Source organism: Anarhichas minor, unplaced genomic scaffold (assembly GCF_050575085.1).
Source record: "Anarhichas minor isolate MPS153535 unplaced genomic scaffold, ASM5057508v1 ptg000040l, whole genome shotgun sequence".
Classification (NCBI taxonomy): domain Eukaryota; kingdom Metazoa; phylum Chordata; class Actinopteri; order Perciformes; family Anarhichadidae; genus Anarhichas; species Anarhichas minor.
The window spans coordinates 11165880-11191666 of NW_027466486.1; the positions used below are offsets into that span (position 1 = coordinate 11165880).

At 41.9% G+C, this 25787-nt stretch overlaps 2 protein-coding genes across 2 annotated transcripts; both read right to left on the minus strand.

The window, feature by feature from the left end:
- Positions 1–3040: 3040 nt before the first annotated feature.
- LOC142968295 (zona pellucida sperm-binding protein 3) lies at positions 3041–5465 on the minus strand. Its single transcript, XM_076108109.1, has 4 exons — positions 5229–5465; positions 5035–5147; positions 4847–4953; positions 3041–4703 (listed from the first exon to the last, which is right to left on the minus strand). Exons 1-4 carry the CDS (start codon positions 5463–5465, stop codon positions 4525–4527), a joined length of 636 nt encoding a protein of 211 aa, XP_075964224.1. The 3' UTR covers positions 3041–4524.
- Positions 5466–6075: 610 nt separating this feature from the next.
- Positions 6076–18224, minus strand: LOC142968187 (sodium-dependent lysophosphatidylcholine symporter 1-B-like). Its single transcript, XM_076107980.1, has 14 exons — positions 18016–18224; positions 16156–16284; positions 15355–15479; positions 12866–12989; positions 12692–12770; positions 12459–12604; positions 12261–12351; positions 11386–11501; positions 10904–10987; positions 9261–9344; positions 9051–9163; positions 8815–8958; positions 8390–8566; positions 6076–8088 (listed from the first exon to the last, which is right to left on the minus strand). Exons 1-14 carry the CDS (start codon positions 18097–18099, stop codon positions 8046–8048), a joined length of 1539 nt encoding a protein of 512 aa, XP_075964095.1. The 5' UTR covers positions 18100–18224; the 3' UTR covers positions 6076–8045.
- Between the last annotated feature and the right edge of the window lie 7563 nt (positions 18225–25787).

Sequence of the window (25787 nt, forward strand, 5' to 3'; positions counted from 1 at the left end):
CCCCCCCTTCGCCACCATCTGAAGTCTCTATCCCACAAGCCCTCGAAAACTCTCCTTGCCCAGAAAAGGCTCAAGAACCTGCTCCTTCTGCACCTGGAAACATTTATTTACCTGTGCAGGATCTTGCCAACATTAAGGACCCGTCTAGTCCTTCAAGCACAGAAAAACAAGCCCCAGAACTGATGTCTGACCCTGTTGTACAGGAGGTACCCGCTCCTATTTTCACCCCTTCACCCAATAGCAGCCCTGAGACTCCTGAAGCTCAGAAGCAACCAGAGGCGGAGGTCACAATGAGGAAGCAGCAGCTCAGCAATCTGCTCCCAACCTCATCTGCCAGTGGTGAGGCTCCTCAGAAGCCCATCAGGAGGTCTCTGATCATCATCTCTCCACCACCCACCTCTCCACCAACCACATCTCCACCACTCACATCTCCACCACCCATCTCTCCACCACCCACATCTCCACCACCCATCTCTCCACCACTCACATCTCCACCACCCACCTCACCACCTGCCATTGTTACTGCACAACCAGCTCAGCCAAAGTCCCAGTCTGTTTTGGTTCTACCTGCATCTTCATCAACTACAGTCGTCTCCCCTACGAAAAAGTCTCCTCCTACCATGACCACCTCCCCTTCCATGAACCTACAGGAGGCCATCCGCCTGAGGACTGCAGCCAGATCAAAAGCCGGCCCTCCAGCTCGCCTCAGCTTGAACGCTTCAACATCACCAATAGACCTCCGTAAGTCCCCCTCCTGCATGGCAAGCTTTATCTTCTCCAAGAGCAACAAGGTGGTGGTGATCGAGACCAAGCCAGCACCGGAAACCATGGCAAACATAGAGAAGAAGCTGGAGGTTTCCTCTGTGACAAAGGGAGTCAAGGTGCCACCACCTGTTGCAAAGAAACCCACAACGAAGGGTAAAGCGATTGAGACTGAAGGGACGGAGCAAACTGCAGGACAGGAAGCACTGCAAGAGAGTATCATGGGTAAGAGATTATTCACTATAAATAAAACACATCAATGTTAGACTGGAAATGATGAACAAGACTAATAGGTCTATACAGCCACGCTAGCGGCTCTGTGAGGCTGTAGTTCGGCACAGCAGTCCTTTGAGCTACATACTAACGTCAGCATGCTAAAATGCTTTAAAATGACAGTGCAGCATGCTGGAATTTCAGCTGTCATATCATTTTGACCATAATTGTGAGCAGCAAAGTCAGAAAAATGGTTAACGTCAGCACCCAAGTTATAATTCCAAGACAGATCAGTATCTAAATAAATTACAATATTAATACAAATAGAACAAATTCAGGTAATTTAGAAATATAGTTTGTTTGTACCTGGTTTCACTGATCAACAAAAACGTAACACCGTAGACGTAGCTTGTTTAGGCTATTTCAATGAAGTGACTACAGGGTTAGCAGTGGTGTTAACGGACGTGGAATAATGTAGATTTTCCTGTTTTTTCCATTTTCCCTGACATGCATGAATGCAGCTTTAACAGGTTCAGTGTTCACCTCGTTAGTTTAGCTCGTTAGCGTGCTAATTTTTAATTTTTAATTAAGAGAGCAACTCTTCTGGACTCGATTAAACTAACTGCCTTAATCTTCCAACATCAGATGCTGCAGAGAAAACGAACGGGACAGCAGGTACTGTTGAATTAGGAGGGACGCCATCGACATGATTGTAAAGACTGAAGGAGACCTGGGGAAGGACTTACTAACAACACTGAATTTGCTGCAAGTTGGCCATTGTGAGAGAGACAAGAAACTGGATTAGGATAGACGAGATGCTTAATTCAAAGCTTGCATTTGGAAAATCCTTTGACTTTACGTTAATGGTGTGGGTCTTATTTTTCTCAAGTACTCATTTAGCATTTTACTAAGAGTGATTACAGCACATTTTCTTTTGCCAGAGGGTCCTCTGAGCTGCAAGAGATGGGAATACATCACCCTCTAGTGTCAGATATTGATTGTATCACTTGTGTCCTGCTGAATCAGAGCTTTAGTCAGTACTTGTAACAATGGGACTTTTGGGCGCTCGTCTGTAAATAGAGCACGATTTTGTACATTTAACATATCCAGGAATGATGGATCTGTGCTACAGAGTTCTGTATTTTCTTCAAAAGAGTTTCCACACCAATTATTTGTTAAAAAAATATTAATTATCTTAAGTTATTTTTCCTGTTTTCCTGTTCAGAGGAGGGTCTCTATAGACAGAATGTCTGCTTTGCAGTGTTGTGCCCAAATATCATTTAAATCAAGTTGTATGGCTCTTAATCATTTGCAAATTTATGTTATCAAGAATCCCACGTCATTTTGTGATTCAAAGCTCTCTTTGTGCATGACCATTAATGTCACACAAACAATGAGCAGACATGTAAAGCAATACTAGAGGTTTTTTTTTGCTGCTTTTAGTTAAGGCACTGCCTTTCCTCAGTTATTGCTAAAACAGTGGGATATTTGTGTACAACTATTATAGTTCAAACTGGTTTCAGACACTGTAATGTAATAAATCATTTATAATGGAAAGAATAAAGATTTATGGACCGATCAAATTGCCACTGACTGAGAAGCCTCCTTTTAATTTTCCTGTTGGTCTGATATGCACTGTATTATGTCATTTCTAATTGTCAGTAATCTTATATTAACATGTCCTGACTGATCTAATCAAATACAGACATAATTAAACCTTTAGAACATAAATTGTGATGGTCTGGTTTTAAGTTATGACAAGAGTCCAACTGCATTTTCATGTTTTTATTGAAATAAGTCAGAATATCCTTCTGTCACGTAGAGTACTGATCGATTCATTCAACTAATGCTACCTCCATGTGAAATACCAGGTCACCTCACTATCTACCAAGTCTGCCAGACCGTCATCATTCTTCCACTCCACCTCAGAGGTTATCAACCGGTCGTCCTCTTCTCTACCTGCATGCTTCCTGTTGTCTTCTTCACCTTCAGATACTAACTCTCTCTGTAGGCTGTCTTCTGATGGCAACATTTGCTCCACCGACACCCAATGTCGCAACACTTTAGCTTCCTTCTGGTTCAAATTGATCTCATCTTCTTCACTCTCCTCTTGTACTACATACTTTGACCCATCCACCTCGAACTGATTTGAATCCTTCACTTCAGACTCTTTCTTCTCCTCCTCCACAAAGACCCTTCCCCTAAAACTTAACTCATCTAAATCAGGTTCTGTCATCACTCCAAACCCACTATCCTCTTCAAACTTCTCCTCCTCCTCCTCTTCTTCATCTGCGTAGTCTTGCTCTTCGTCATCTTCGTACTCTTCTAAATCCGCAGTGTCCAAAAGGTTCTCATGACTTTTCAGCTCATCGTAATGATTTATTGTGGCCTCGCCTTCTCTGCCGACCGGTGGAACGCCATCTTCTGCTGTGTACGGCTGATCAGAGACCAACAATGACCCACTGCTGGCAGAGCCTTGAACAAAGTTAAGAGATGTAACCATTTTTAATCATCTCTTAATAAAAGTAACAGTTCATCCCCAAAATCAAAAATACACAATTTTTCTTCTTACCTGTAGAGCCATTTATCAATCTAGATTGTTTTGGTGAGAGTTGTCTAGTTTTGGAGACATGGAGAGGGGAAGTATTTTTACGTTTGTACGTGAAACGGCTCACAACAATGTCTGGATTATCTTGAGAAACCAGGTCATGATTTCCCGAAAGAAGCATTGCTGTGGAGTTTTTCAAATCTTAAATTGTTTGATTGCTTAGAGCACCACAAGTGTCATTTAGTCCCATTATATTAGACAGAAGGCAGCCATCTCTACATTCAATATCTCCAAAACAATCTAGATTGTTAAATAGCACTACGGGTAAGAGGAAAAATATGTATTTTTGATTTTGGGGTGGTGAGCCAACACAACAATCCAATATATCCGAGTAGGAATGGTGCATGAATATTTCCTTGAAATCAAATCAAAAAAAAAAAAAAAGACTGCCACATACCTTCCATCAAGGCCCGCCGGGCTTTAGAAGTCACACATTGTTTATCACAGCATTCACAAACGGAGTCGTCACCAGTGAGGGCCTTCCATCTATCATGGCAAATGCACAAGTATGCTCAAGCCAATTGGAAACAAAAAAAGTCCCCTGTAGTCCAGGAATAGAAATTTAATTGATATAGCGTCAACACTCACCCGTTTCCTCTGTAGGTGCATGATTTGTGTGTAGGACCTGGATCCTCAGCTATGACAAACAATTTGCAGTGAATATTGACCTAAAAATGGAAATGGGGTTAAGCAGCAACTAAAACTTTGAATGTGGAGAATTATAAGCCATTCTCACCTCAGTTTCAGGGTCAAACGTAAACTGGAAAGCCTTGAGGGAGAATCTCAGGGTTTTGTCGGTCCGAGAGATAAACTGAGAGCCCCCTGGGTCGCTCTTACTGTCCAACATACAGCTGTGGATGACAACAACACGACACTAAATGCAAATCAGGACACCAAGGGAAAAAACTAAAAGATTTTGAATGCATTACTCTCCATAATACTCACCCAAAATTGTCAATGATGGCGTATTTGAGGGATGATGCAGAGCCACGGGATGGTGTAGCATAGCAGGTGTTGATGTAGAGTTTCCCACCAGTTGACAGATGAGGAGCAGAGACCTGTAAATTAATTGTCTTTCCAATCTGGTACACCTGGGACTTGACTGGTCTGCTCCATAAATCTGAGGGTTTATTAAAATATGTTTTTTTTATCAAATGAAGCCAACTAATAGCCATTTATCAACACTTTACCACACAAAAACACATTTGCGCTGAAAAGACAAGCTGCTCTGTATCACTGCAAACCACATTTCTTTAAACATACCATCCATTAACGTCATCTGGAAGTCATCTGGATTTCCTTTCAGCTTTTTACGCACAACAGTAGTTTCCCATGTGGGCTGCACAGCCAGTTGGTACACATGATGGTTCCTGGACAGGTTTTGGAGATTGTAAATAGCGAGCTTACACTCACACATATGATGTTGCAAACGGATGAGAGACAAGTCTAACCTTTGATAACGGCATTCAATGTCGGCATTGATCCGGTGCGCTGTGCTTCGTAAACGTTTTGGCGAAGGGTCATAATGGAGCACGAATTTGTAGATCAGGTAACCGCAGGGCGACTGTCAAAGAGGGGTCAGACACCGTGATTTCATGGTTATGCAGAGAGAGTCGGAGAACAAATGACTCAAGTCAAATCTTACCTCGCGCACTGCATCGCACGATGTGAGAGGATACGTAAAGAGCAGGTCACCGTATGGCCAGAGAACCCCGTTGCTTTTACAGTTGCGGCCTAATTTGAGCTCCTCTGCTTCGGCACCCAGACCGTAGAAAGATGGTTTGACCCGCACGACAAAGTCAGACGAGGAACAGGTTACAGAAACGTCTGGGAGGTAAGCAAAGTCCGACTGGATCTTTGCCTCGGGCTCTCCTGGACGCATGGGTCGAGGTGTCGGAGGAGGGTAAGGCCTTCGGGAACTGAGATGAGACAATGGAGAAGTGCCTGCAGGTATGATCCTCCGAGAGGATCTTCTGTCGTCTGTTCCTGATTGTTTGGATTTTGGCGTACCGAGTTCGAAAACCCTTTTCCTTCTGGTAAATGGAGATTCATCAGTGTCCGGTGCACAGCTGGGGAGGCAAAGTGATAAAACACTCCACAAAATATAGATATGCCACTTTGCTTTCATCGCAACAGACTGCTGTCCTTCTACCTCTCTCCTTCAATCTGCGTGTAAAACCACCGCTCAGCCACGGCTGCAGGTAATTAGAGGAGAGGATAAATTGGCAGCCTGTTGGCAAACAGGTGAAGTTTAGCTTCCTTTGGTTGATTTCAGTCTTTAAATAGGAACCAAGGACGGGTTTCTTTGGCTGCACATTTTTATTTCGTCATTTTCTTGATTCGAGTCACAATATTTGGATATAAGTTGTAACTAGCGAGGTTTTTGGAATCTGACTTAAAGAGAAGTGAAATGATTCAGACCTAACGTTTATGTGCAGTGAGAACACTGCTGTATGTATGGTTTTAATGGTTTAATTAATTTATTGTATTTACTGTTGACTAGTGAAAATTATGGATTTAGAAAGGTTTAGATACTAATAAACAGAAATCATCAGCTCGATCAAAGGGGCCAAATATTAGGCCCACCAGCTGCTGTGCCTTCCATTGAGTTGCTTTATACCAACTTACATGAATTTAATTCTACTTCATCTGACAATAAAAAAAAAAAAAAAAAGCATCAAGGTGTAAGCCTAAACAAGTATACTATTCTAGTCTTGGATATTGCAAAGACATTAACAGGTTTTTCTTTGTTTTGGCAAACTTTATTCACAGACTTAAAATTACAAATTTACAGCGCATTAATGTATCTCTTTTCTGATCAAAGTCGGAAAAAACTATTTACATATCATACATATAAACACCCAGGGGAGATGTAATGTGCTTTTCTATGAAGCCATTTAATGTGACAGATGTCGCCCATTAACCTTATATTAGAAAGAAACTGGGTTTGGGCAGCTGATTTTAAGAGTCACAACACCGACAGAGGCTGGTTGTTTATCACATTACAGCAATTTGTGCCATTTTCTTGTCTTAGAAAAAAAAGAATTTTTTGATGGTCTCAATGTTTTCCACAAGACTTGAAAATCACTCACATATCCATCAACAACCATTCACTGTTGATACGTTACACGTGTGCTTTTACAAGCAAAATTATAATCCCTTAAGATATTTTGTTTAAATAAATAGTTAAATAAAGCAATTCCTTCCCTTTGGGAAGTGAAAAGATGCTTGATGAAATGACTTCATACTGGAGTTGACTTTGCACTGAAAGCACATTCAGAAATGTCATGTAAACATGACAGATTGGCTGAAATGCTAAAGCACAAAAAAAGGTGGGATGGCAAAAACCTTCTCAGTAGCTGAAAATAATCTGAGTCACAATTTCAACAGAAAGTATTCAAGATGTGCGTAAGGCAGTGATTCAGATATACAGTACATTATACCACAAGGTGCCTTTTCCCCTTCAGAAGATTCAAGTACACTTATTGTTTTTGCCTTTCTGAAATAATCTACAAAAAACGGCAACAATCAATGAAAGGTAGGACAGCTCCATACAACTCCAATTAGGGGAATAGTGCTGGTATGCCCTTTATAAATAAGGGCTGATACTGTATATTTCCTTCAGAGAACTGCCTGAACACAAGTGACCTAAGACATAGTAAACACCAAAGTATCACACTCCAGTCGAGTGCCAGTCTGATCTTGTAAACCAACAAATAAATATTTAATAAAGAACACCACAATTCACAAGCTGTGTCCCAAATACAACCTAGTATTTCACTAGGAAGTGCATTCACACTGGAGTGTAAAAATGACCACAATGCAATGCACAAAAGAAATGGTGGCGCTGCTCACAACTAGTCGAGGTAATTAACATAGCAGCTACTGGAACATCTCAGTAAACAATAAAGTCACAACTCTTTGGAAAAACAGTTTAGAGTTCTCTTTGTTGAGTAAAACTACAGCTCCCATGAGCTTATAGGAGCTGTATCTGTTGAGTGTTAACAAAACATCTTTGATCTTCCTTTTAAATGATAAGTGCTGTGTTTCACCTAAACTGTTAAGGAAAACCTCGAAAAGGAAAAAGTATATTTGGAAGTGAAAGCAACAAGAAAAGTCACTTACCCCAGACTTTGGTTCTACACTACCTGACAAAATAATACACTGTAATGATTTGTAAATTGTGTATGTTTTTCAGTTTTAGCAGGTGACTTTAATTGGGACACAGCTGGAGATAAAGGCCACAGAAGATACTTTGTCCCACACATGAGATGCCACTGGCCGGCCACTAGAGGGCGACGTAGACCTGTGTGATCCACTGGTGGGGAGCTGCTGAATGCTGATTATGTTTGGGCAGCAGTGGTCTGTGGTCTCCGTTAGTCCAGATGGTTGGCGGTCGTGTCCCTTGACAGCCTGTGCAAACCTGTTAAAGCGGCTGTGGTGGTTGGCTCGTCCTCTGCGGCTACACGCTGCTCCCAAGTGCTGAAGTTTCAGACTCTGAGTCCCTGTTAAAGGACGGGAGAACAGCCAGGAGTCACACACAAAGGACTTGGCTTGTCCAAACAGGGTGAAAAAAAATGCATGCCAACACCGGAGCAAAACAGCTTTTTAAAAAGGTTTCATTAGGATTTAGCTCAGGTATAGAGAGCGGAATTGAATTTAGCATCTCTCTGGTTTGTTTACTGTGGTACCGCACACGGCCTGCTGCACAATAACAGGTGTCTAGCCTGGTGTGGTTATACCGAATTAAGCATAAACATCTGTGTAGTTGTTAAATGCTTGTATGCACATTTCCATTTCACTTACCACATTTTCTGCAGTAGTTTTCGGTTGCCCTGCCTCCTTTCTTCATCAATAGGGTATGTCCTCAATATCAACAGCCCCACAGCTATAAGAACGACAGGCACGGGAGAGACCAGCACCTTCAGGGTTAAACTGACCGCCTCTGGTTGTGAGCAGCTCCCAGTCACATAGCCGGCAAATCTGCGAGAAAAAAATGCAGATAGAGGGAGAAACGTTGAGCTGATGGGAGTACAGTTTGGCAAGACTGTTGAAGGATTATGTGATTGTTGAGCACATGATCACTGGTCTGATGAGCTGTAACATTGAGCTAATCTCTGTGAGCGTTAGAGGCATAAACTTACATGTTATTAAGGATGACAGAGAGGATAGAAATGTACATGGGAATAATTTATGACAACATGGCTACAGATGTATATCAGCCAACTCACTTTAAACTGAGTGTAGAGATACCCAGAGAAACTCCAGAGGCAAACTTGATGAAGAAGACGTAGAAAGAGTAGAAGAGGGCTTCGTAACCATGGATGTCTGGGTTTTTAACCTTGAAGTCATCCACTACGTCGGGAAGCATTGACCTGCAAGCACAAACCCAACATTTAGAAGGAAACTCGAGGCACAATCGACAGATATGTTGATTCATGGGTTCTGTGCATGAACTCGGGCTCACCAAGGCAGGAGGAAAGCTGCCGCCACGCTCACACCTGCCGCCACTGAGACCAAGTATGAAATGATCAGGTTGCTCTTGATGCAGACGATTAGGATCATGAAAGGTACTGCCCACTGCGGGAAGAGAGCGGGTGTGAGCAATTACGCAACAACACATCCTGTTTGATCTATTGACTTTGTTGCGCCATAAAACAAGCATATTTCTGCTCACCGTGATGCCAAAGTAAACTGCTTTCTTCTTCCCAAACCGGGTCAGAAACCACTGCCACCACGGGATTGTTAGTGTCCCGGAAAGCTGGAAAAAATGAATTATCAGTATTGTTGTTTCATTAAATCTCATTACGCATGCTCGCAAAAGGACAAGGGATGTACACAGTTCATTTAGGATTGAGTATTCATCATTCACATGAACCAAATTAATAATAAAAACATCAGATGAAATGTAGCCAGATTAGCTTTGTTCATATATTGTTTAAAATAGAGGCATTCAATTCTTATTAAAGCAATATGGATTTTTTTTTTTACCAATCTAAATTTAACAGAGAAAAATATGTATCTACACGCTCACATTGTTGCAGATAATATAACATTTTATATGCTGGAGGAAAACACAAGTGAAGGATTGACACTTGTATCACTTACAACACTTGCATTGTTATCAGTGAGGTTTGATCAGAGCCTCAGTTAACCTTGAGGACACTGAGGTGATGTCCTCTGTATTTTGGGTGGTGGTGAGGTTTTATTATGTTACTATAAATGTACCTTTTAATTCTGATAAACCTTTTGGAAAAAAGTCTGCCGAGGTAATGATCTGGGACTAAAATAAACTTTTAGTTTGAAATTTTAGGTCTTGGCTGAAGTATGCAATATGTTGTGTTGTATATGGTCTCGTAAAATAGATGATGTATTTCAACAACTTTGTTTTAGGAGGATTTCTTTGTTTCCATGCATGCATTTTCCATTGAAACATTTACATGCAAATATAAGACCTTTATTGACTTCTTTGGACAAAAAAACCCCCATTCTCATCCAAAAAACAAAGCTGCATGATGGACTTGCATCACTATACGATCTCAGCATATCTATAAACAGGGCTGCAGATCGGGCGCAATGGAAGTTACCTAAATGATAATGTTAATGTTATAATGAACAAAGGAATTGGAAAGAACAAAGGGACCGCTGCAGGAGGAGGTCAAGGGACAAGGGCACAATGTGCTTTGTGTAGTCTTGACTTAACCCTGCAGGGGGCAGACAACCTCTGACCTCCAGTTCAAACTTGGTCAACCAGTGTTAAATGACCACACAAGAACTCCCTACTGACAACTTGGAAAGTAACACGACTACATCAACTGCGGGCCGATACAATGGAAAATGTTTCCTTTTCCCCCCTTAAATCCCATCCTTCCAAATATGATACATGGTGCCCAAGAATGTTTCACTTCTAATCAGAGAGAAAGGCACCAGAGCAGAAAGCAGCGAGAAGAGGATGGAAAGGAGGGCGCAACTAATGGTGGCAGTGAGGGATCGCCAAGGCAACAAAAGCGCTACCGTGTGACCGTCTCTCCCCTGATCTCCTGCTAAGGCCAAGCGAGTGTGTGACTGGGAGACAGGTTCCCAGGAGCCCAAACAACACCTCTTCTCACCCTGAAAATCTGCCCTTTCAGCCCCGGTACCATGCGCCTCCTCGCGTGAGGAAAGGCCTCAGAGTACGGGCTGGAAACCCCACAAACACTGGGCGCTTACGCTGTGCCACGAGGATAGCCAAACAAGCTGCAGATGTCCTCCAAATCTCATACTGATTAGAGCTTTTACATGGAGGTCAACAGCCCTTCAGTGGAAAACAGAAGAACTCACCATGATGACCAGGAGAATATTCTGGAAGTCTTTCCTATGGCCGAGAGAATAGGTGATAAAAAGGGCAAAGTTTCCCTCCAGCAACTGTAAAAATAAAAACAAATGAATAAGATTCATCTTTATGCAAACTACAGATACAGATTAAATTTTAAAAAAAATAGTTCGACATCTTGGGAATTCCACTTTATATTTAGTTTGTTTAATACACACAAAATCAGAAGTTTAATAACCACAAGTTGTGGTTTTACCTTTGGACAGTTAGCAGCTTCCCCTCGTTTCCAGTCTTTAAGCTAAGCTAAGATAAATACTTCCTATAGCTTCGTTTAACAGACACATATGAGAGCGGCATCTATCTTCTCCTCTAACGCTCGACAAAAAAAAAGTTATTTCCCAAAATGTTGAATTATTCCTTTAACTATGGCTACATCAATAACTTCTGCATCCAGCATGAGAGATAGTGAGATAGTGAAACACAGTATTACCATGAAGGCCAGAGAGGTGAAGAGGAAGCCGATGACTAGTTTTATGTACGGTCCGTAGCTCATCACCAGCCACAGGCCCTGACGGAAGGTAAGCAGGGTTTTCTTCCGCCCGTTCTCTATAACCCAATAAGGAGGAGAAGAGAACAAAGATAAGTGTTAAAGATAAATGTTTCCCGAGGACAACTGATGCAGAGGGACAAAGTCATGGTTTGCAAGACACTAGTAAGACTCAAATCTTGGCTATGAAGTCCTCAATCAAGTCCTAAACTTTGCGTTTCGACTCCTAAACAAGTCATTAGGGCCGTCCTCGAACAAAGACGTCTAATTACACTCATACGATTTTGTCAAATAATCAATACGTTTATTTATTTGACAGATCTGTAGAACTGAGTTTCTCCACAAGGAATCCCACAAAACCCTACTTTTAATCTTGTGTTTACCAGAGATGTGCTCATAGGTGACAGAAAAAAAAAGAAAGCAAAACACAATTATTCGACTAAAGAAATCTTTGTCGACCAACTAAACGGCCGCTACAAGTCATTATGCAGCCGTCGCCAAATGAAATGAGACACAATCACAATTATTTGCATTGTTTCGCCAAAAGTCTGAGCGTGATGATGAGGTAGCGGTTGTCAGTCTGCTTGTGTGCGCTGTTCACGCAACGTGATCGGCTGCTGTCAGATTGATTCAGACTATATCCGTGGTCAGGAAAAGTAAGAGTTAAATCCAAGTGAAGTCACGACTCATTGGTGTTCAAGGCCTCAGGTCTGACTCCAGTCCAAGTTATGTGTCTAAAGCGCCGCTTTTAATTTGAAATATTCCACCTTGGCATTGGACAAGTGATAACTTCTCACTTGTAGTTCATGGATTCATACCTTTTTGCTCCTTCACACCCAAAAACAAGACTGCTGCACAGAAGACATAGATGACGCAGATGACCCCCGAAGCAATCAAATACGCTTGTTTCTGAGGACAGAAAAATACTGAATTAGCTTCGACTAGCACTCATGTAAACGCTGTATGTAAAGATCATAATTGAACCGGACACAATGCAAAAGATTTAAGAGCCTCACCGTCTCATCCTGTGAAACTCTGGACGTGTTGGTTGAGTTTCCGCCGTTCAGGTCGTCGGGCTCAGTGGGACAATTTGTGGCTCCACCTACTATCTGTCCCTGGATTGCTGTGCCCAGAACTGTGCCCAGCACCTCCACCATCATACCTGCGAGCAACACAGAAATGGAGCGTCAGCGCCTGAAAGACGACACGCGTGTAAAAGCATTTTGATCACGCAGGCGAGCTGACGTACGATAAGCGGTGGCAGAGTCCCTCTCCTTCTGGTCGTTAGTGATGAACATGGTGAGGGCTGAATATGGCACGTGAAAGCACTGCAAACGTACACAAACACACAGTTAGGTTGGTGCACACACACTGGGACCAAAGGGGAACAAAGTGGTGGGGCGTGTCAACGTGACATACTAACCGTCTGCATTGACTGGAAGAGGCAGTAAAAGACCAGGTACCAGAGCACCTTCCCTTGCTCAAAAGGAGGCACGTACCAGATCAGGAAGTAAGTCAGCACCGCAAACGGAGTAGAGCAAAGGATCCTGGGAAGAAAAGCGGTGGAGGATCTTTGTTAGGAGACAACAATCTGCAGTGTTTTCAAAAAGCAGGAATATTTTTCTAATTTGAGCCACTAGGGTGGGGTTCACTATGCATGCTCTATTGTTTGGCTCGAAAAAAAAAAGAAAGAAAAAAAAAAGAGAGTGCCCAGCCTGCTGTTTCCCGCTGCTAAAGAGTGTTTAATGAATTCTGCCAACTGTTACTGTAGCTTTACCCCCCTTTCATTTTTCCTCGCTTGCAGTCGCTCACTTCTTTTATACTCTCTCGTGGCCGCTTTGAGAATAATCCCCCTAATCCTGCCTTGTTAGAACTCTTGTGTGGAGAAAAGGACTCAGTCTGGGCTGCAGAAGGGGACGAGGGTGGGCTGGACGAACGGTGAGGCCGCTCTGGTCCACCTCGCTCTCACCCCCGCTCAGTGTCAAGTCACCGAAGCCGGTGCCACTTCAGACATTTGTTTTCAAAACAGACAACAGTCCAGCTAATACTCCCCATGAACATGAGGATATCATACGGTTTATTCTTCTTCTTCTTCCTCCTGCCGTGCTGTAAAATGACAGCAAATCTAACTAATATCTAAATCAATATTTTTGCCCCTCATTCTTCTCATGAGCTGTCACGCAAGAAGCATTGTGCTGACTTTCTCTGAGGGCCATATCACTGAACACAGAGTTGTTTCTTTATTGAACGGGACACCTCTGCACTCGCACGTGGTCATATGAACCACCCACCCTTCCTTCTTTCCTGACACACATGGGAAATAAGAAACACAGCGCCTCCTGATTCCCTCTAATGTCTGAGTGAATTGGGCTAATGAGAGCTAATTTATCTGGAAATGGAGGCCGGGTTGCTACTGTTTCGCACACTGATTGAACACACACACACACCACAGATTTTTTGTGTGTCACATTTGGAGGTCAGTAGCACACAGGAAATGGCCTTGAGGTACATAGACAGAATCAACTTACATAGTGCACAAAATGTATGTGTTTAATATGCGCACAAAACTAAATGTCCCATTCTAGTGCAATGTCACAATATCTGAATAAAAGACATTTTCAGCACAGAAGAGTAAGCGAGGACATAAAAAGTCATGTGTGTTCTTATCTAATGGCTGGTTGTTTCACTTCAATTTGAAAAGCTGCACAGGCCACTGAGGATCATGTACACAATGCCTTTTTAAACAATGACCTGCATTATTTCAACCAAGCATACCTCTTCCTTGACCTAAAGTAAACTCTCTCCGCTTCCTCAAAAAAACCCTCCCAAACAGTGAAATCCAACACGCACACAAAGATGGACACACCCCTATTGGTTTGAAGCTGATGGTGTGTTGTGGGTTGGACCAATCGCAGTGGGAGCCCCTTCCCCCTTCAAACCACAGCGTGCAACTCGCACACAGCCGGCATCTCTGACTCATAGACCCATGATGCTCGAGATACCAACGTGACATCATGTGAGAGAAATGCCAGTCAAATATTTAGATTGGCTCCTGTACGAATCATATCATGGCCTGAAGTGTTGGTTTCAGAAGCAGACACTTCTCACACACACACACACGTAAAAGAAGCTGCACCCCATTTCACTCTATCAGCAGAATATCAAGGTCATGTTCCTGTACAAACCCCCTCCCTCAAGCAGAGCATTTCAATCCTACAAATGTATAACCTGCACTTCCTTGCTTCTTGTTGAGCCTTTCAGAGCTTTAAGGTAAAAGTAAATGAAAGTATATATCGAGGCCGTTCAGGGTTTTAGGGAGCTGAAGTCCCAGCATGCTTTTGGAAAGAGGCAGGGATACCCTTGACAGGAAGCCAGCCGGTCACCAGTGTAACACGAACAGTAATCAAACACATTTCATACATGCATGGGATTGACAACATGCTGTAGACTGCGAGACGAGATTTTGCTGTGCAAATAGTATTTTACTATTCCACCTATCTACTGGCGGAGGTAACGCATCAAGAAACACAAGCAATGCGCCCACAAAGGCAGTGAAGAAGAACACTTCTCGCAAGTAAACATGGATGTAATGAAAGGAAATGTATTGATTTGTGGCACACTTTTTAAATATTACGTTTAAATCTTCTCTTTCTCTGGCAAGGTGTGAAGTCAAAAAGGCTCAAGTCATGAGTCACTGGTGTTAAAGTCCAAGTCAAGTTGAAAGTCTTTCTGATTTGTCTCAGTCGGACTCCAGTCCAAATCATGCGACTCAAGTCCTCACTGCTTTATTCTCAAAGTCTCTCCACTTATTCCTCCTCGGTAGCCACCAGGACCCTGTTGCCATGGATACAGCTCATTGTCAGTACATTTGCCTCACATTTTGTACCGAACTCTTATCTATCAAACACCTACCAGGGCATCATGCGGCCGACGCCGGTCCATCTACTCCGGCTCACCAGGAAACCCACTGTGGGGTCTGTGACAGCGTCCCAGGCCCGGCCCACAAAGAGGATGATAGAGGCATGGAAGGGATCCAGCTAAAGGGAGAGAGGGGGGAAAAAGAGAGTGAGACACAAAACCAAAGCAAAGAGGATGCTAAACACTACCTCATATGGCACGGCTAGTGAGCGGTTCAGAAGAACCTCGACACCAATGAGGTTATGGAGACATTTCGAGGCTTTGTAACTGCTGCAGTGAAATACACAACTGTGTTATATGCTTAAAAGTAAAGTAGCATTCAAAGCCACTTTAATGGTCTCATCTCTTGAGCTGAAAGGCCTGTATTTAAGATCCCACTGTGTACAGTGGAAGAGTCTAATTTGCTAATTGAGCAACAAAGCAAAGCAGTAGGAGTCCACGTTAATGCGCTTGACCGGCTACTGCGGGAAGTTAAAGTGATACGAGGCTGAGAAGAGCAAACACAAGCGTCGGCCTCGAAGTTAATCTGTGCGGGAAACAATGGGAAAAATGCAAAGATAAGGAAATGAGTCTCCAACTTTGTTGACGCAGAATTAATAAGTGGATGAACTTTGTTTAGAAGAATCTGGAAGACAGAGGACATTTAATTTACCTCTTACAGTATTCCTACAATGTTTTCCAGTTGCACAAAACATTCCTTTTCTAAATAAATCAAAGATATATATGCAAGGAAGATTGTGTTTTCTAGCTCTGACAAGTGTGATTTCCCTCTTTGTGTGTCTCATGTCAAATCACCTGAGCCACATCCAGCAGGTAGATCTGGAGGAAGAAGCCCAAAGCGCTGCCTGTGATCTGGTAGGGAGCCCCACCGACGGCATAGCACAGTTTATTCCACACAGTCAGACGGTTTCTCTGGTCCTTTGGCTGGAAGATAAAGAGAGGGGAGGACAGAGGAGATATGTAAGGCAGTTAGTTTGGCTTCATAACAGTTTGTGCATCTGTAAACACTGACATGCTCATATTCCCAGAGGAGCTATAAATGCAGGGAAAGTGATGTGAGCAGTGGTGCACTGCGTGGTCATTATCTTCAGATTTCCTCTAGAGTTTGTTTAATCCCTCTTTCCTGCTTCAACAACCATCATCATCCATCCCCGTCAGAAACTTTTGGCATAATTGATGCTGTGGTAAACAACTTGTTGCCACGAGGGAATGAGATAACAAAGGGAGGGAAGCCAACTTCCCTCGCCCCACCGCTCAGAATGCCAGATTAAATGCAAATCCCTGATGCAGTCCGGGGCGTACACGCTGCAGTCAGACAGTGGCTTGAAACTATGAGGTTACTGTAGTTCACACCCTCAAAGAGAGAATCGAGCGCTGCCATTGGCTCTATCAATAGGATGTTGGAAGGTGTGACATTCCATGCTGAGTAGCCAACAGTCAGCAGACAGTTTAGAGTCTTATCACGTCCACAGCCACAGCCAATCAGCTGTAAGGGTGGGATGATGTCAGCAAGGGGGTCTCTCTACACCATCATTCACACATCTGCAACAGACACAAAAGCGGCACCACCTCATGTTGGGAGCAAATTGCTGCCTTCTCACAAATCATGAATGAGCAATGTTCTCTTCCCCCAAACCCTGCAGCGTAACGAGGCCCCGCTGGCACAATTATCCGGTGAAAATAGAACTAAAGATACATGAAGGAGTACAGTCATGTGACCGGTGAGGAAAATCCCTCCCCAACAAAGAGATTCTGAATCCAAGGAAATAACTGGAGAGAACTTCAAGATGATAGATGAAATCATTTCTATTTGAATAAGTGAAGCCAATGACAAGTATTTCTATTGTACATTTATTTCAATTAAATCAATCAAATTGTCTACAAGATGTCTTAACGCAGTGAGAATGCCAACTCATTTTCTGTCAGCCCTAGAGAAGTATTAAAAGGTATATTTTAATTCAATTGGACTACTTTTGCAGAGCTTAGATTGTAGGCTCCATGCTCTTGTAGATGTGAAATGCCCTGCTATTTGATTTTGCTGTTAAAAAGAGATCACAGGTCACAGCACAGACAAGATGTGGACGTTTTGTAGGGCGGTAGATAGATTGAATGCTATGCTGTCACACCTTTTTATATGAAATACTAACACTTGGGAATGATCTTGAGACCCATCAGACACGGTTTGAGTCCTGAAAGGCTTCCAGACTGGTATCACACACTATTCTCTGTAGAAGAGGCTGGTTGAAACGCTTTTTCAACATTATTGTTTAATACACACTTAGTTTTAGACTCAAACCAAAGGAATCATACAGCAGCCTACACCGCAGCACATCTGTCATCACCAGGGCGGCTATTTTTAACAAGACTGTACGGTTTCAATCAAACGTTCAAAACGGAAAGTTTATTTAAGATGTGGTCCCTTTAAAGCCGGTAACGTTATACCGGCCCCACGAGCAGCTGCCCGTGGGGCTGATGGACAAACCGGGTGGAATTCAAATACCGAGGACGAGTCACTGACGTTGCGAAACCAAAAGGAAGTAACGACCACAATTCTTCAGACGTCATTTAGGCGCCTTTTTACGCCCCTGAATGAACGAGTGAAAGACATTTGAATAACCCCAGAAATCAAATATAGAATCCTCTGCTCGCTCTTACCTTTGCCGTCTTGATCTCGGTATTTATAGGTTTGATTGGCAGTAAACCCGCCGCGTACTGCTCGGCGCCCTCTCCTCGTGCCATAGTGTTATTAAGACGATAAATCTATCAATATGTCCTTTCGGATGTCGTAATATTCATCAATGTCGGAAGAAAAAATAAACGCTTCATAGCTTTATAGGGTGGCGCCCATTGCTCTGACAGTCTCTGCGTGAAGGCGCTCGCGCTCTGTGTCCTTCGGCTCATTCATTCTAGTACGCCTACGTCATTTAATGCAATGACGTGTCATTGCGTGTTCTGTGTCGAATGCTGCTAAAGGAAATACATCTTGGTGAGAAGAAAATGCAGTATAAACCGACATTAAAAATCCCAAAATGTTCAATTTGTCATATGAAACTCTTGCCACATATTTTATCAAATAATTCTCAAGGGCAATTTGTTTTATCTGTGCTCCATCTTTAACTGGGCTGATTCAACACATTTGAATTGTGTTTTGTTCTTACAGGTGCAATAAGGTGCTCACATGGCAGTTACAGCTGATAACATTCCCAACCAACAGAGCCATTGCAGAAGCATAGCACCCACCTTCCCTCAGGTAAACACCAAGGGGCCAATTGTAAGTTTAACTTGTGACTGCACAAATATGAAAAAATGGCCAAACTGCCAGTGATGACATCATGACCCACCCCTTGTAATGCTATGTGAGGACACTCATTGACATAATGCATTTCTTAGACCCATGCCATAACATTAACCATAAATGCCTTACCCCAACGCCAGCCCCAACCTCAAACCAAACCTGAGATCTAAAACCCAAATTGGTCCTCACAAAGATGTGAATGGACAGATCATGTCAAAAGAGATCGAGAGGCGGAACGGTCTCCATCCACTATTGGCATCAGTATGTGATATTCACACCATTTTAAGATAATGGCCACCACTAAACAAAACGATGTGTACTTTAACCTCAATGCTTTTAAAAAAACATTATGAGCGGTGTTAAGCTGCTTTTGGTTGAATCATCTCTCATTATGCATAACCCAAGGGAATAACAATTGTTAAACGGGCTGGAGATACTGGAAAGGAAGGAAGGCGTCAGTAAAAGTACAGTTGGATATACTGGACGGACTGGTTAAGTGGAGAGAGATATCATGAATCTTGGCAGTTAGTGTGTGTAAAACGTCCCTGAAAACAAAGGTCACCAGATTGCTTTCACTTTTACTTCTGTGATGGTAAAAAAGCTTGCAAGTTCCATTACAGTATCTTATATATATATAATGTTTTTAATACCTCTAAGCGCCTTTATTTTCCTCATCAGCAAAATGTGATCCTGTATCCTCTGGCTTTTTAGTGCAGCATTTTATTTCCTATTGCCTCCTTTCTAAATAGGATTCTAGCTTCTCCAATGTAAATATACACACGCCCTTCTGTCTATTTGCACACACTCATCAAATAGAACAAAGAAGTAAAAGCAACTGAAATAAAATGTGCTCTCTCTCCTTCCCTACAATATTGAATCAGCTGTCTCTTATTGACCTCTATCCTTCAACAGCACCACAAATCAAAAGCTAAAATACGATGCCACCTCTTGGCTGAGCCACGTCGCTGCTTCTTCTTCAAACAAGATACATAAACACACAAACCCGACGCATGCCGCCACATACTGTTTCCATTCAACCTAGTTAAAGTTGACTGTGGAAAGCTTTAAAGACCTGTGTGTTATAGTGTGTCAAGAAGACTAATCCAAATCCTCTGTTCAAAGCAAAGTTAAGGGGGAATCCAGAAGAAGGGTGAATATAAAAACAGGTATAAAAACGTTGTCCTCTGTTGACATCTCAGTCACCGTGAGACATGAGCGATGCCAGACAGACATCATTCTATAAAGAGAATATTTCTCTTTCTATATCAGCGCGTGGCTGTTTTGGAAGTTTCCTTGAACACTCTCTGGGTTTCCCCTTGTCGTTTATTGACCCAGCTCCAGTGAAACGAAGCCTACATGGTTGGCTTAACGGAGGTGAGGGGAAATTACTCAGTCTTATGACACACAACAACTGAAAACATCTTAATCCTGCAGATTTATTTCCAGCAAAAGTGGAAGTAGAGCCGACCTTTATTTACACTTTATGTAAATGAGTAACTATGAGTACTTAGGTTCAATACTTTTACTTATCCTTTAACCAAATCTTTAATTTTGATCAAAGTGCAATCGCCTATCTTGTAAAATGACTGCACAGATTCACAACCATCTGACTGTACTTCATTTATTTTCCAGTTGAAATCTAGTTTGAAGCCTTGTTACAGTTGAATCACATCACACACAAAAACACCCACATAGTGATAATGTGATAAAGAAAATACAATTTTGATCAACACAGGAGTTCACAATCAATACAACACACACCGTTGCTCAACTCAGCACACTCAGAGGTTTTGTTGCTATGATATGACTAGCTTATGATGGCTAATGTTAGCAAACTTTAGGGTCATATATACTGTATGTAACTGTACTTTACTTTTATCCAACTTTATAATTCTCCACTACATCTCACAGACAAATATTGTACTTTTTTTTAAAACTCTATTTGTCTGACAGCTTTACATATTAAATGATATAAATTGTTCATTCCTTCATGTCCAGTGAAGACTATGCATCTCTGAACAGGAGTCCAAAGCCTGCTTTTCCAAACAGGAAGGACGAGTCTCTTCTTTCTGAGAGTCAGAGGCATGATGGGGCCACAGGGCACAGGATCCTGAGCTCATGCAGATGTTGATGGCTGAGGTGATGTTTGATAATATCATCATATGATTTATCTCTTAATCCGCAAAGTAAGTAGTCGCTTTAGCCGACAGATTACAATCAAACATATGAAAAGTAATGAAGAGTTCTAATGTATTATAAAATGGAAATACTCAAGTCAAGTACCACAAAATGTAACTTAAGTTCAGCATGCCACCATGGCGCCCACTACTGGACATCAAGGCAACATTAAAAAGTACTGTTCCGGAGCAAATTTGTGCTGCAACGCCTGATAAGATACACACATCGTATATTCCTCTGTGTGACAGTCACATGTATTAACAGCAAACATTATATCAAACCGTAGGAACAATACAGAACGCTGATCTTGATCACAGTGTTTTTAGTTACAGCGATTTTAGATACAGCGATCAAATCAGTCCCATCAGGTGTGAGGGATACAATGATCTGTAATTCTGTCCACTGCATTGTTTGATTAGTCTGATTATACTGGCCAGCTGCAGAAGTCTGTCAATCTTTGTGAGATCTTTTAGAGTCTGCCATGATCACGCGTTCAATCTTATCCTTCCTTGTTTTGGTATACTGGTGTTGGGAGTCAGGCCATTCCAGTGGCTGAATGTACATTTACTCAAATACTGCACTTTAAGATAAATCTAGGATACCTGCACTTAGAATATTTACTTTGAGTATTCTCATTTTATTCTAGTTTCTACTTCTGTTTCCCCTCATATCTGTACGTTTTGCTCCACTCCAAGTGTTTGACAGCATAGTTTGTAACCTTGCTGACTAAGATTTCACATAAAGAAACTCAAGATCCTCATATAAAATATGATGCATTGCTATAGATTACCACTCAACAGTATAAGTATGGAAACATTTGCCCCTCCCTGAACAGCTACAACATGAAAATGCTATTTACACAAAAATACTGCAGACCTGTGATAATAAAATAACACCTATATTATACTTCTGTGCTGTTCCCTGTTTTGAATGTAAGACTTTTACATGTCATGGCGTACTTTGTCTTAAATAAAGCTTATGAATACCACCACTCATCCATTCCACAGTAACACGTGAGTACAGAGATCAGTTAATTACACATAGCGAGCACCAGGTGGCAGCCTAACTTAGCCCACGTGTGCTGCAGTGAGGCCCTGGTTGCGTTCAGGGATGTGGCTCTCCAACTGCTTGCTCATGTCAGAATTTCACATAATCTACTCACTCCTTTTTAACATGTATAAAGAATGTCCCTAACGAGTTGATCTCAGTTTGTACAGCCGTGTGGCGTAAACATTACGCTTTCATCGGTAAACATTGCACAAGTGTAAGAAACTAGTGTATTTATGACATGAACACTTCCTGTGGTAATCGTTAACTCAGAGTTTATCATTTAATGCTGAAGAAAGGCCAGGATCCTAGACTGTAATCATATCTAATGATATGCTCTGTAACTCAGCTGAGGAGGAAATGAAAAGACAAGTGATAACATCAACAGTAAAGGCTTGATGTAAGGCATGCATTGCTAGATATTCATCTTTGGTGTGTGAAAGCTGTTACCGGGTAAAGCTGGCACCCTTCTGATCACACTCTTGTGGTACTTTAGGAAGGAGGGTGTCAGAATACGGTGTGTTACATCCCTGGGGAGCAATAACACTTGTGTGAATTATTTGCGTTGTCTTTCTCATCTGCATGGCTTTTCTCTGAGCTGTGGGGTGACTGGTCCCACTTTCGCTATAGATTGTATCTTTTTAGATGGTTGGAGGAGGTGAGAGGTCAGGGTTGGGGGTTCCCGTGTCACCGAGGTCGTGGGGAAGAGGAGGACGCCCCCACATGGAGACAATTCCACACAGTCCCCGTAATAAAAAAAAAAGCCATTCAAATTCCTGCACTGCATTGTGACCAATATTCTTCAGGCGGGTGAGTGGATGTTGCAGACATGAGGACTCTGCCGAGGTGGATCGCGACCCCCGCACCCTCTTTTTACGATCCTCACACATATAGCAACTATAGCAATGAAGGACAATTGCAGGTACTTGAAGTTAAGCTGGGAGATGACTTGGGGAGCAGGCTATTGTTGGTGTTAAGCATTGTTAACAAACCAACAATGTCCTTGCTGAGGAAAGGATCCCCAAGTTTTGATGAAGGAACACAAGAGAGGGGGAGGGGGAGGAAGAGGAAGAGGGCCTCATCTAACTTTTATGGGACCAAAGATGTTTCTTTCTTCTGTTTGGCAAGGATGAAATTCTCCCAACATAGCAGAGTGAGGGTTGGTCCACTGTGTAATTATGGGATGTGAAGTTACAGGATCTACAGGCTGTGATCATTGCTCTGTGGGTGAAATAACTCTTAAAGTTGGCAAGAATACGTCTCTTTTTGAACTTGTTTTAAATTCAAAAATCCACTGATGTGCATACATTATCATTCTTCATGTTTCCTTTATTTAACTTAGTAAAAGTCTTACGGAAATTTAAATCTCTTTTTTTTTAATGAGGGCAAGAAAGCAACATTAAACTAATATTACAACAATAAATAAAAACAGGCTTAGACATGTCACAGGCTTTTATAAAAGTGTAAACTATTTCCAGTTGAGATTCACAAGGTTTACAAAATGCTGGTCTAATGTAAGTCCATACTTGCATAGTTATCGTATATAAAATATCTTCCACAGAACTTATGTGAAAAATTTGTGTTCCTGCAACTAAAAATGTAATTTCTAATTCTATATAATATATAATAATAATAATAAGCAATTGGAAGGGCAAAATCACTTGCAGGTCACAAGTAAGTCTAAAGTCTTTGCTATGACATCAAGTCTTCAGTCAAGACTGTAAGTCAAAATCAAGTCCATCTCTCAACTTTGTGTTTTTAATTTCAAATCTAAAGATTAGTATTGAAAGAAAAAGATGTCATTTTTTTGTCATTTCATGACAGCTGGGCAAATTCCATCTGCTAAAAGAGAGATCCTGCGATACAATCAAAAGCTCCCAAACAGCTACTGTATATTGATTGGTACTGCCTTTAGTTCACTTTAACCACTCACAACACTCAAAGACGCCACTCAATCAGGGGAATGACCTCAGGCCTGTTGCTGACAACAGATGCCCATCACTAATCAGTGTCATCAACTTGGCCGTGTGACCAGAGATATTGGGGGGGGGGTTATCTCGTCAGTCGAGATGCTTCATCAAGGAGGAGACGTGCATGGTGTGGACCAAACTAATCAATATGTTAGTACGGGTGATGTCGAAGCCTCAGTTGGTGAATGATTTTGACCTGGTGGTGTCTGGTCATGAGACGTTGGTGAACTATGACCTTTTGCTCTAAAGTGAGGCTGCATTTGATCACGCCAGACAATATAGAGACAAATCATGTGTCCACTTAATCATTGCCTTGTTCAATATGGTCATATCATGGTTAAAATAATAAAATGTTTCAGGTCGATAGGTGCACATGGGTTTTACGAGGGAGGTCTTCTCTTTGTCTGGCGGAGCTGCCATTGTGTCCTGTAAACAGGGGATTTAAGACCCAATATAACAGTGCTTGTTTAAGACATTAACTTGTTTGCTGCTGAAGAGGCTGTCTCTCACTGTAAAGAAGATTACTCACTTCACCGCCACCTGCAGACAGGATCTCGGCTGTTTGTGTACTCGGTGTGCTCTTTTGTGTTGAATGCAGGTCATTCAAAGATGCACTCCACCCTTCACTGTGGAACTGTTTATTTGCTTGGAATAGAACACACCTGTGTTATGCTGGACTAGGATATTGAATTTCCTATTTATTGCGATACAAATTAAAAGACTAGATACTGTGAGTCAACAACTTTTCACATAAATACAATGAAACGGCTACACAGCTGCTTTGTTTCCCTTTCCATCTGATGTGCCTGCAGATGGTTTATCAGTTATAATTGACGTATTAAAAAAGTGCTGTTGGAAAAAGGATTGGGAATTTTTTCAGACTTTGGAGATCTGCTGATTTGAACAGAAGAGGATCATCTTTAAGCCAATGTTTGGCCTCGAGGTTAAGCCATGTCAGCTTTACCTGAGGGATGAGGCCCACGGCTCATCTTGCAATGCAAAGACCGCAATGAAGACGCTAAAGTTGACACGACCGCCGTGTCAAAAGCTGAACGTCACTACTTTGTGGACCTCAGATGTATTTTGTGGTTATGGTGAAACATTGATTTAGTGTTTATTATGCTCGGGGATGGAGTGGTGGAAGATGGATCCTTTACATGAGTAAACGCAGAACTACATCGATGTGAAAATACTCCAAATAAAGTCAGCATTTAAGTAAAGGTACTCATTATGCAGAAAATAGTCCCCTGGGATTTGTTAATTATTATATCGGGACGTTTTATTTGCCTAACCTGGTGATTAATAGTTCTCAATCAATTACTTGTTTGATCTATGAAATCTTTAAATGTCTTGTCTTGTGTAATCAAACATATTCAGCTCACTGTTAGATAAGACAAAGACAATTAATCAACTACTATGCTTCAGCTTTATATTCTGTAGCAGCTGAACGTGGAACTGAATGCTACTTTATATACAGATAAGTAATTGAATCTATGACATAGCTTTACATTTTATTTTTGATATTAAGTTGATCCTTGAGTACAAACTTTGTATGTACTGTATGTAGAATATACAAAGTGATTAGCAATTAAAGCTGTCAAAGTAAATATAGTAGAGTGAAAAGTACAATATTGTGCTTTTAAATGTAGAAGTGTAAATGGTCACGTAAAGGAGGCTACAAGGGAATATAAATGTATCAGATGAAAGGAAATTACTGGCAAATTAACCATATTTTCTCCATCTACTGCTACAAGGCGCAACAAATATCGATGGTGAAATATGTCAGTTATTGTGACCATAATTGGTGTTGTAGACGGGGCGGGGCTGCGCGCCCCCCCCGCCCCCCCGCCTCTCATGCATACGGTGGGGCTTACCCGGATCTACCGCTGCAGATATTTCCGAGGCTCCTCCCTGCACTCTTTTAGCTCCTTATAACA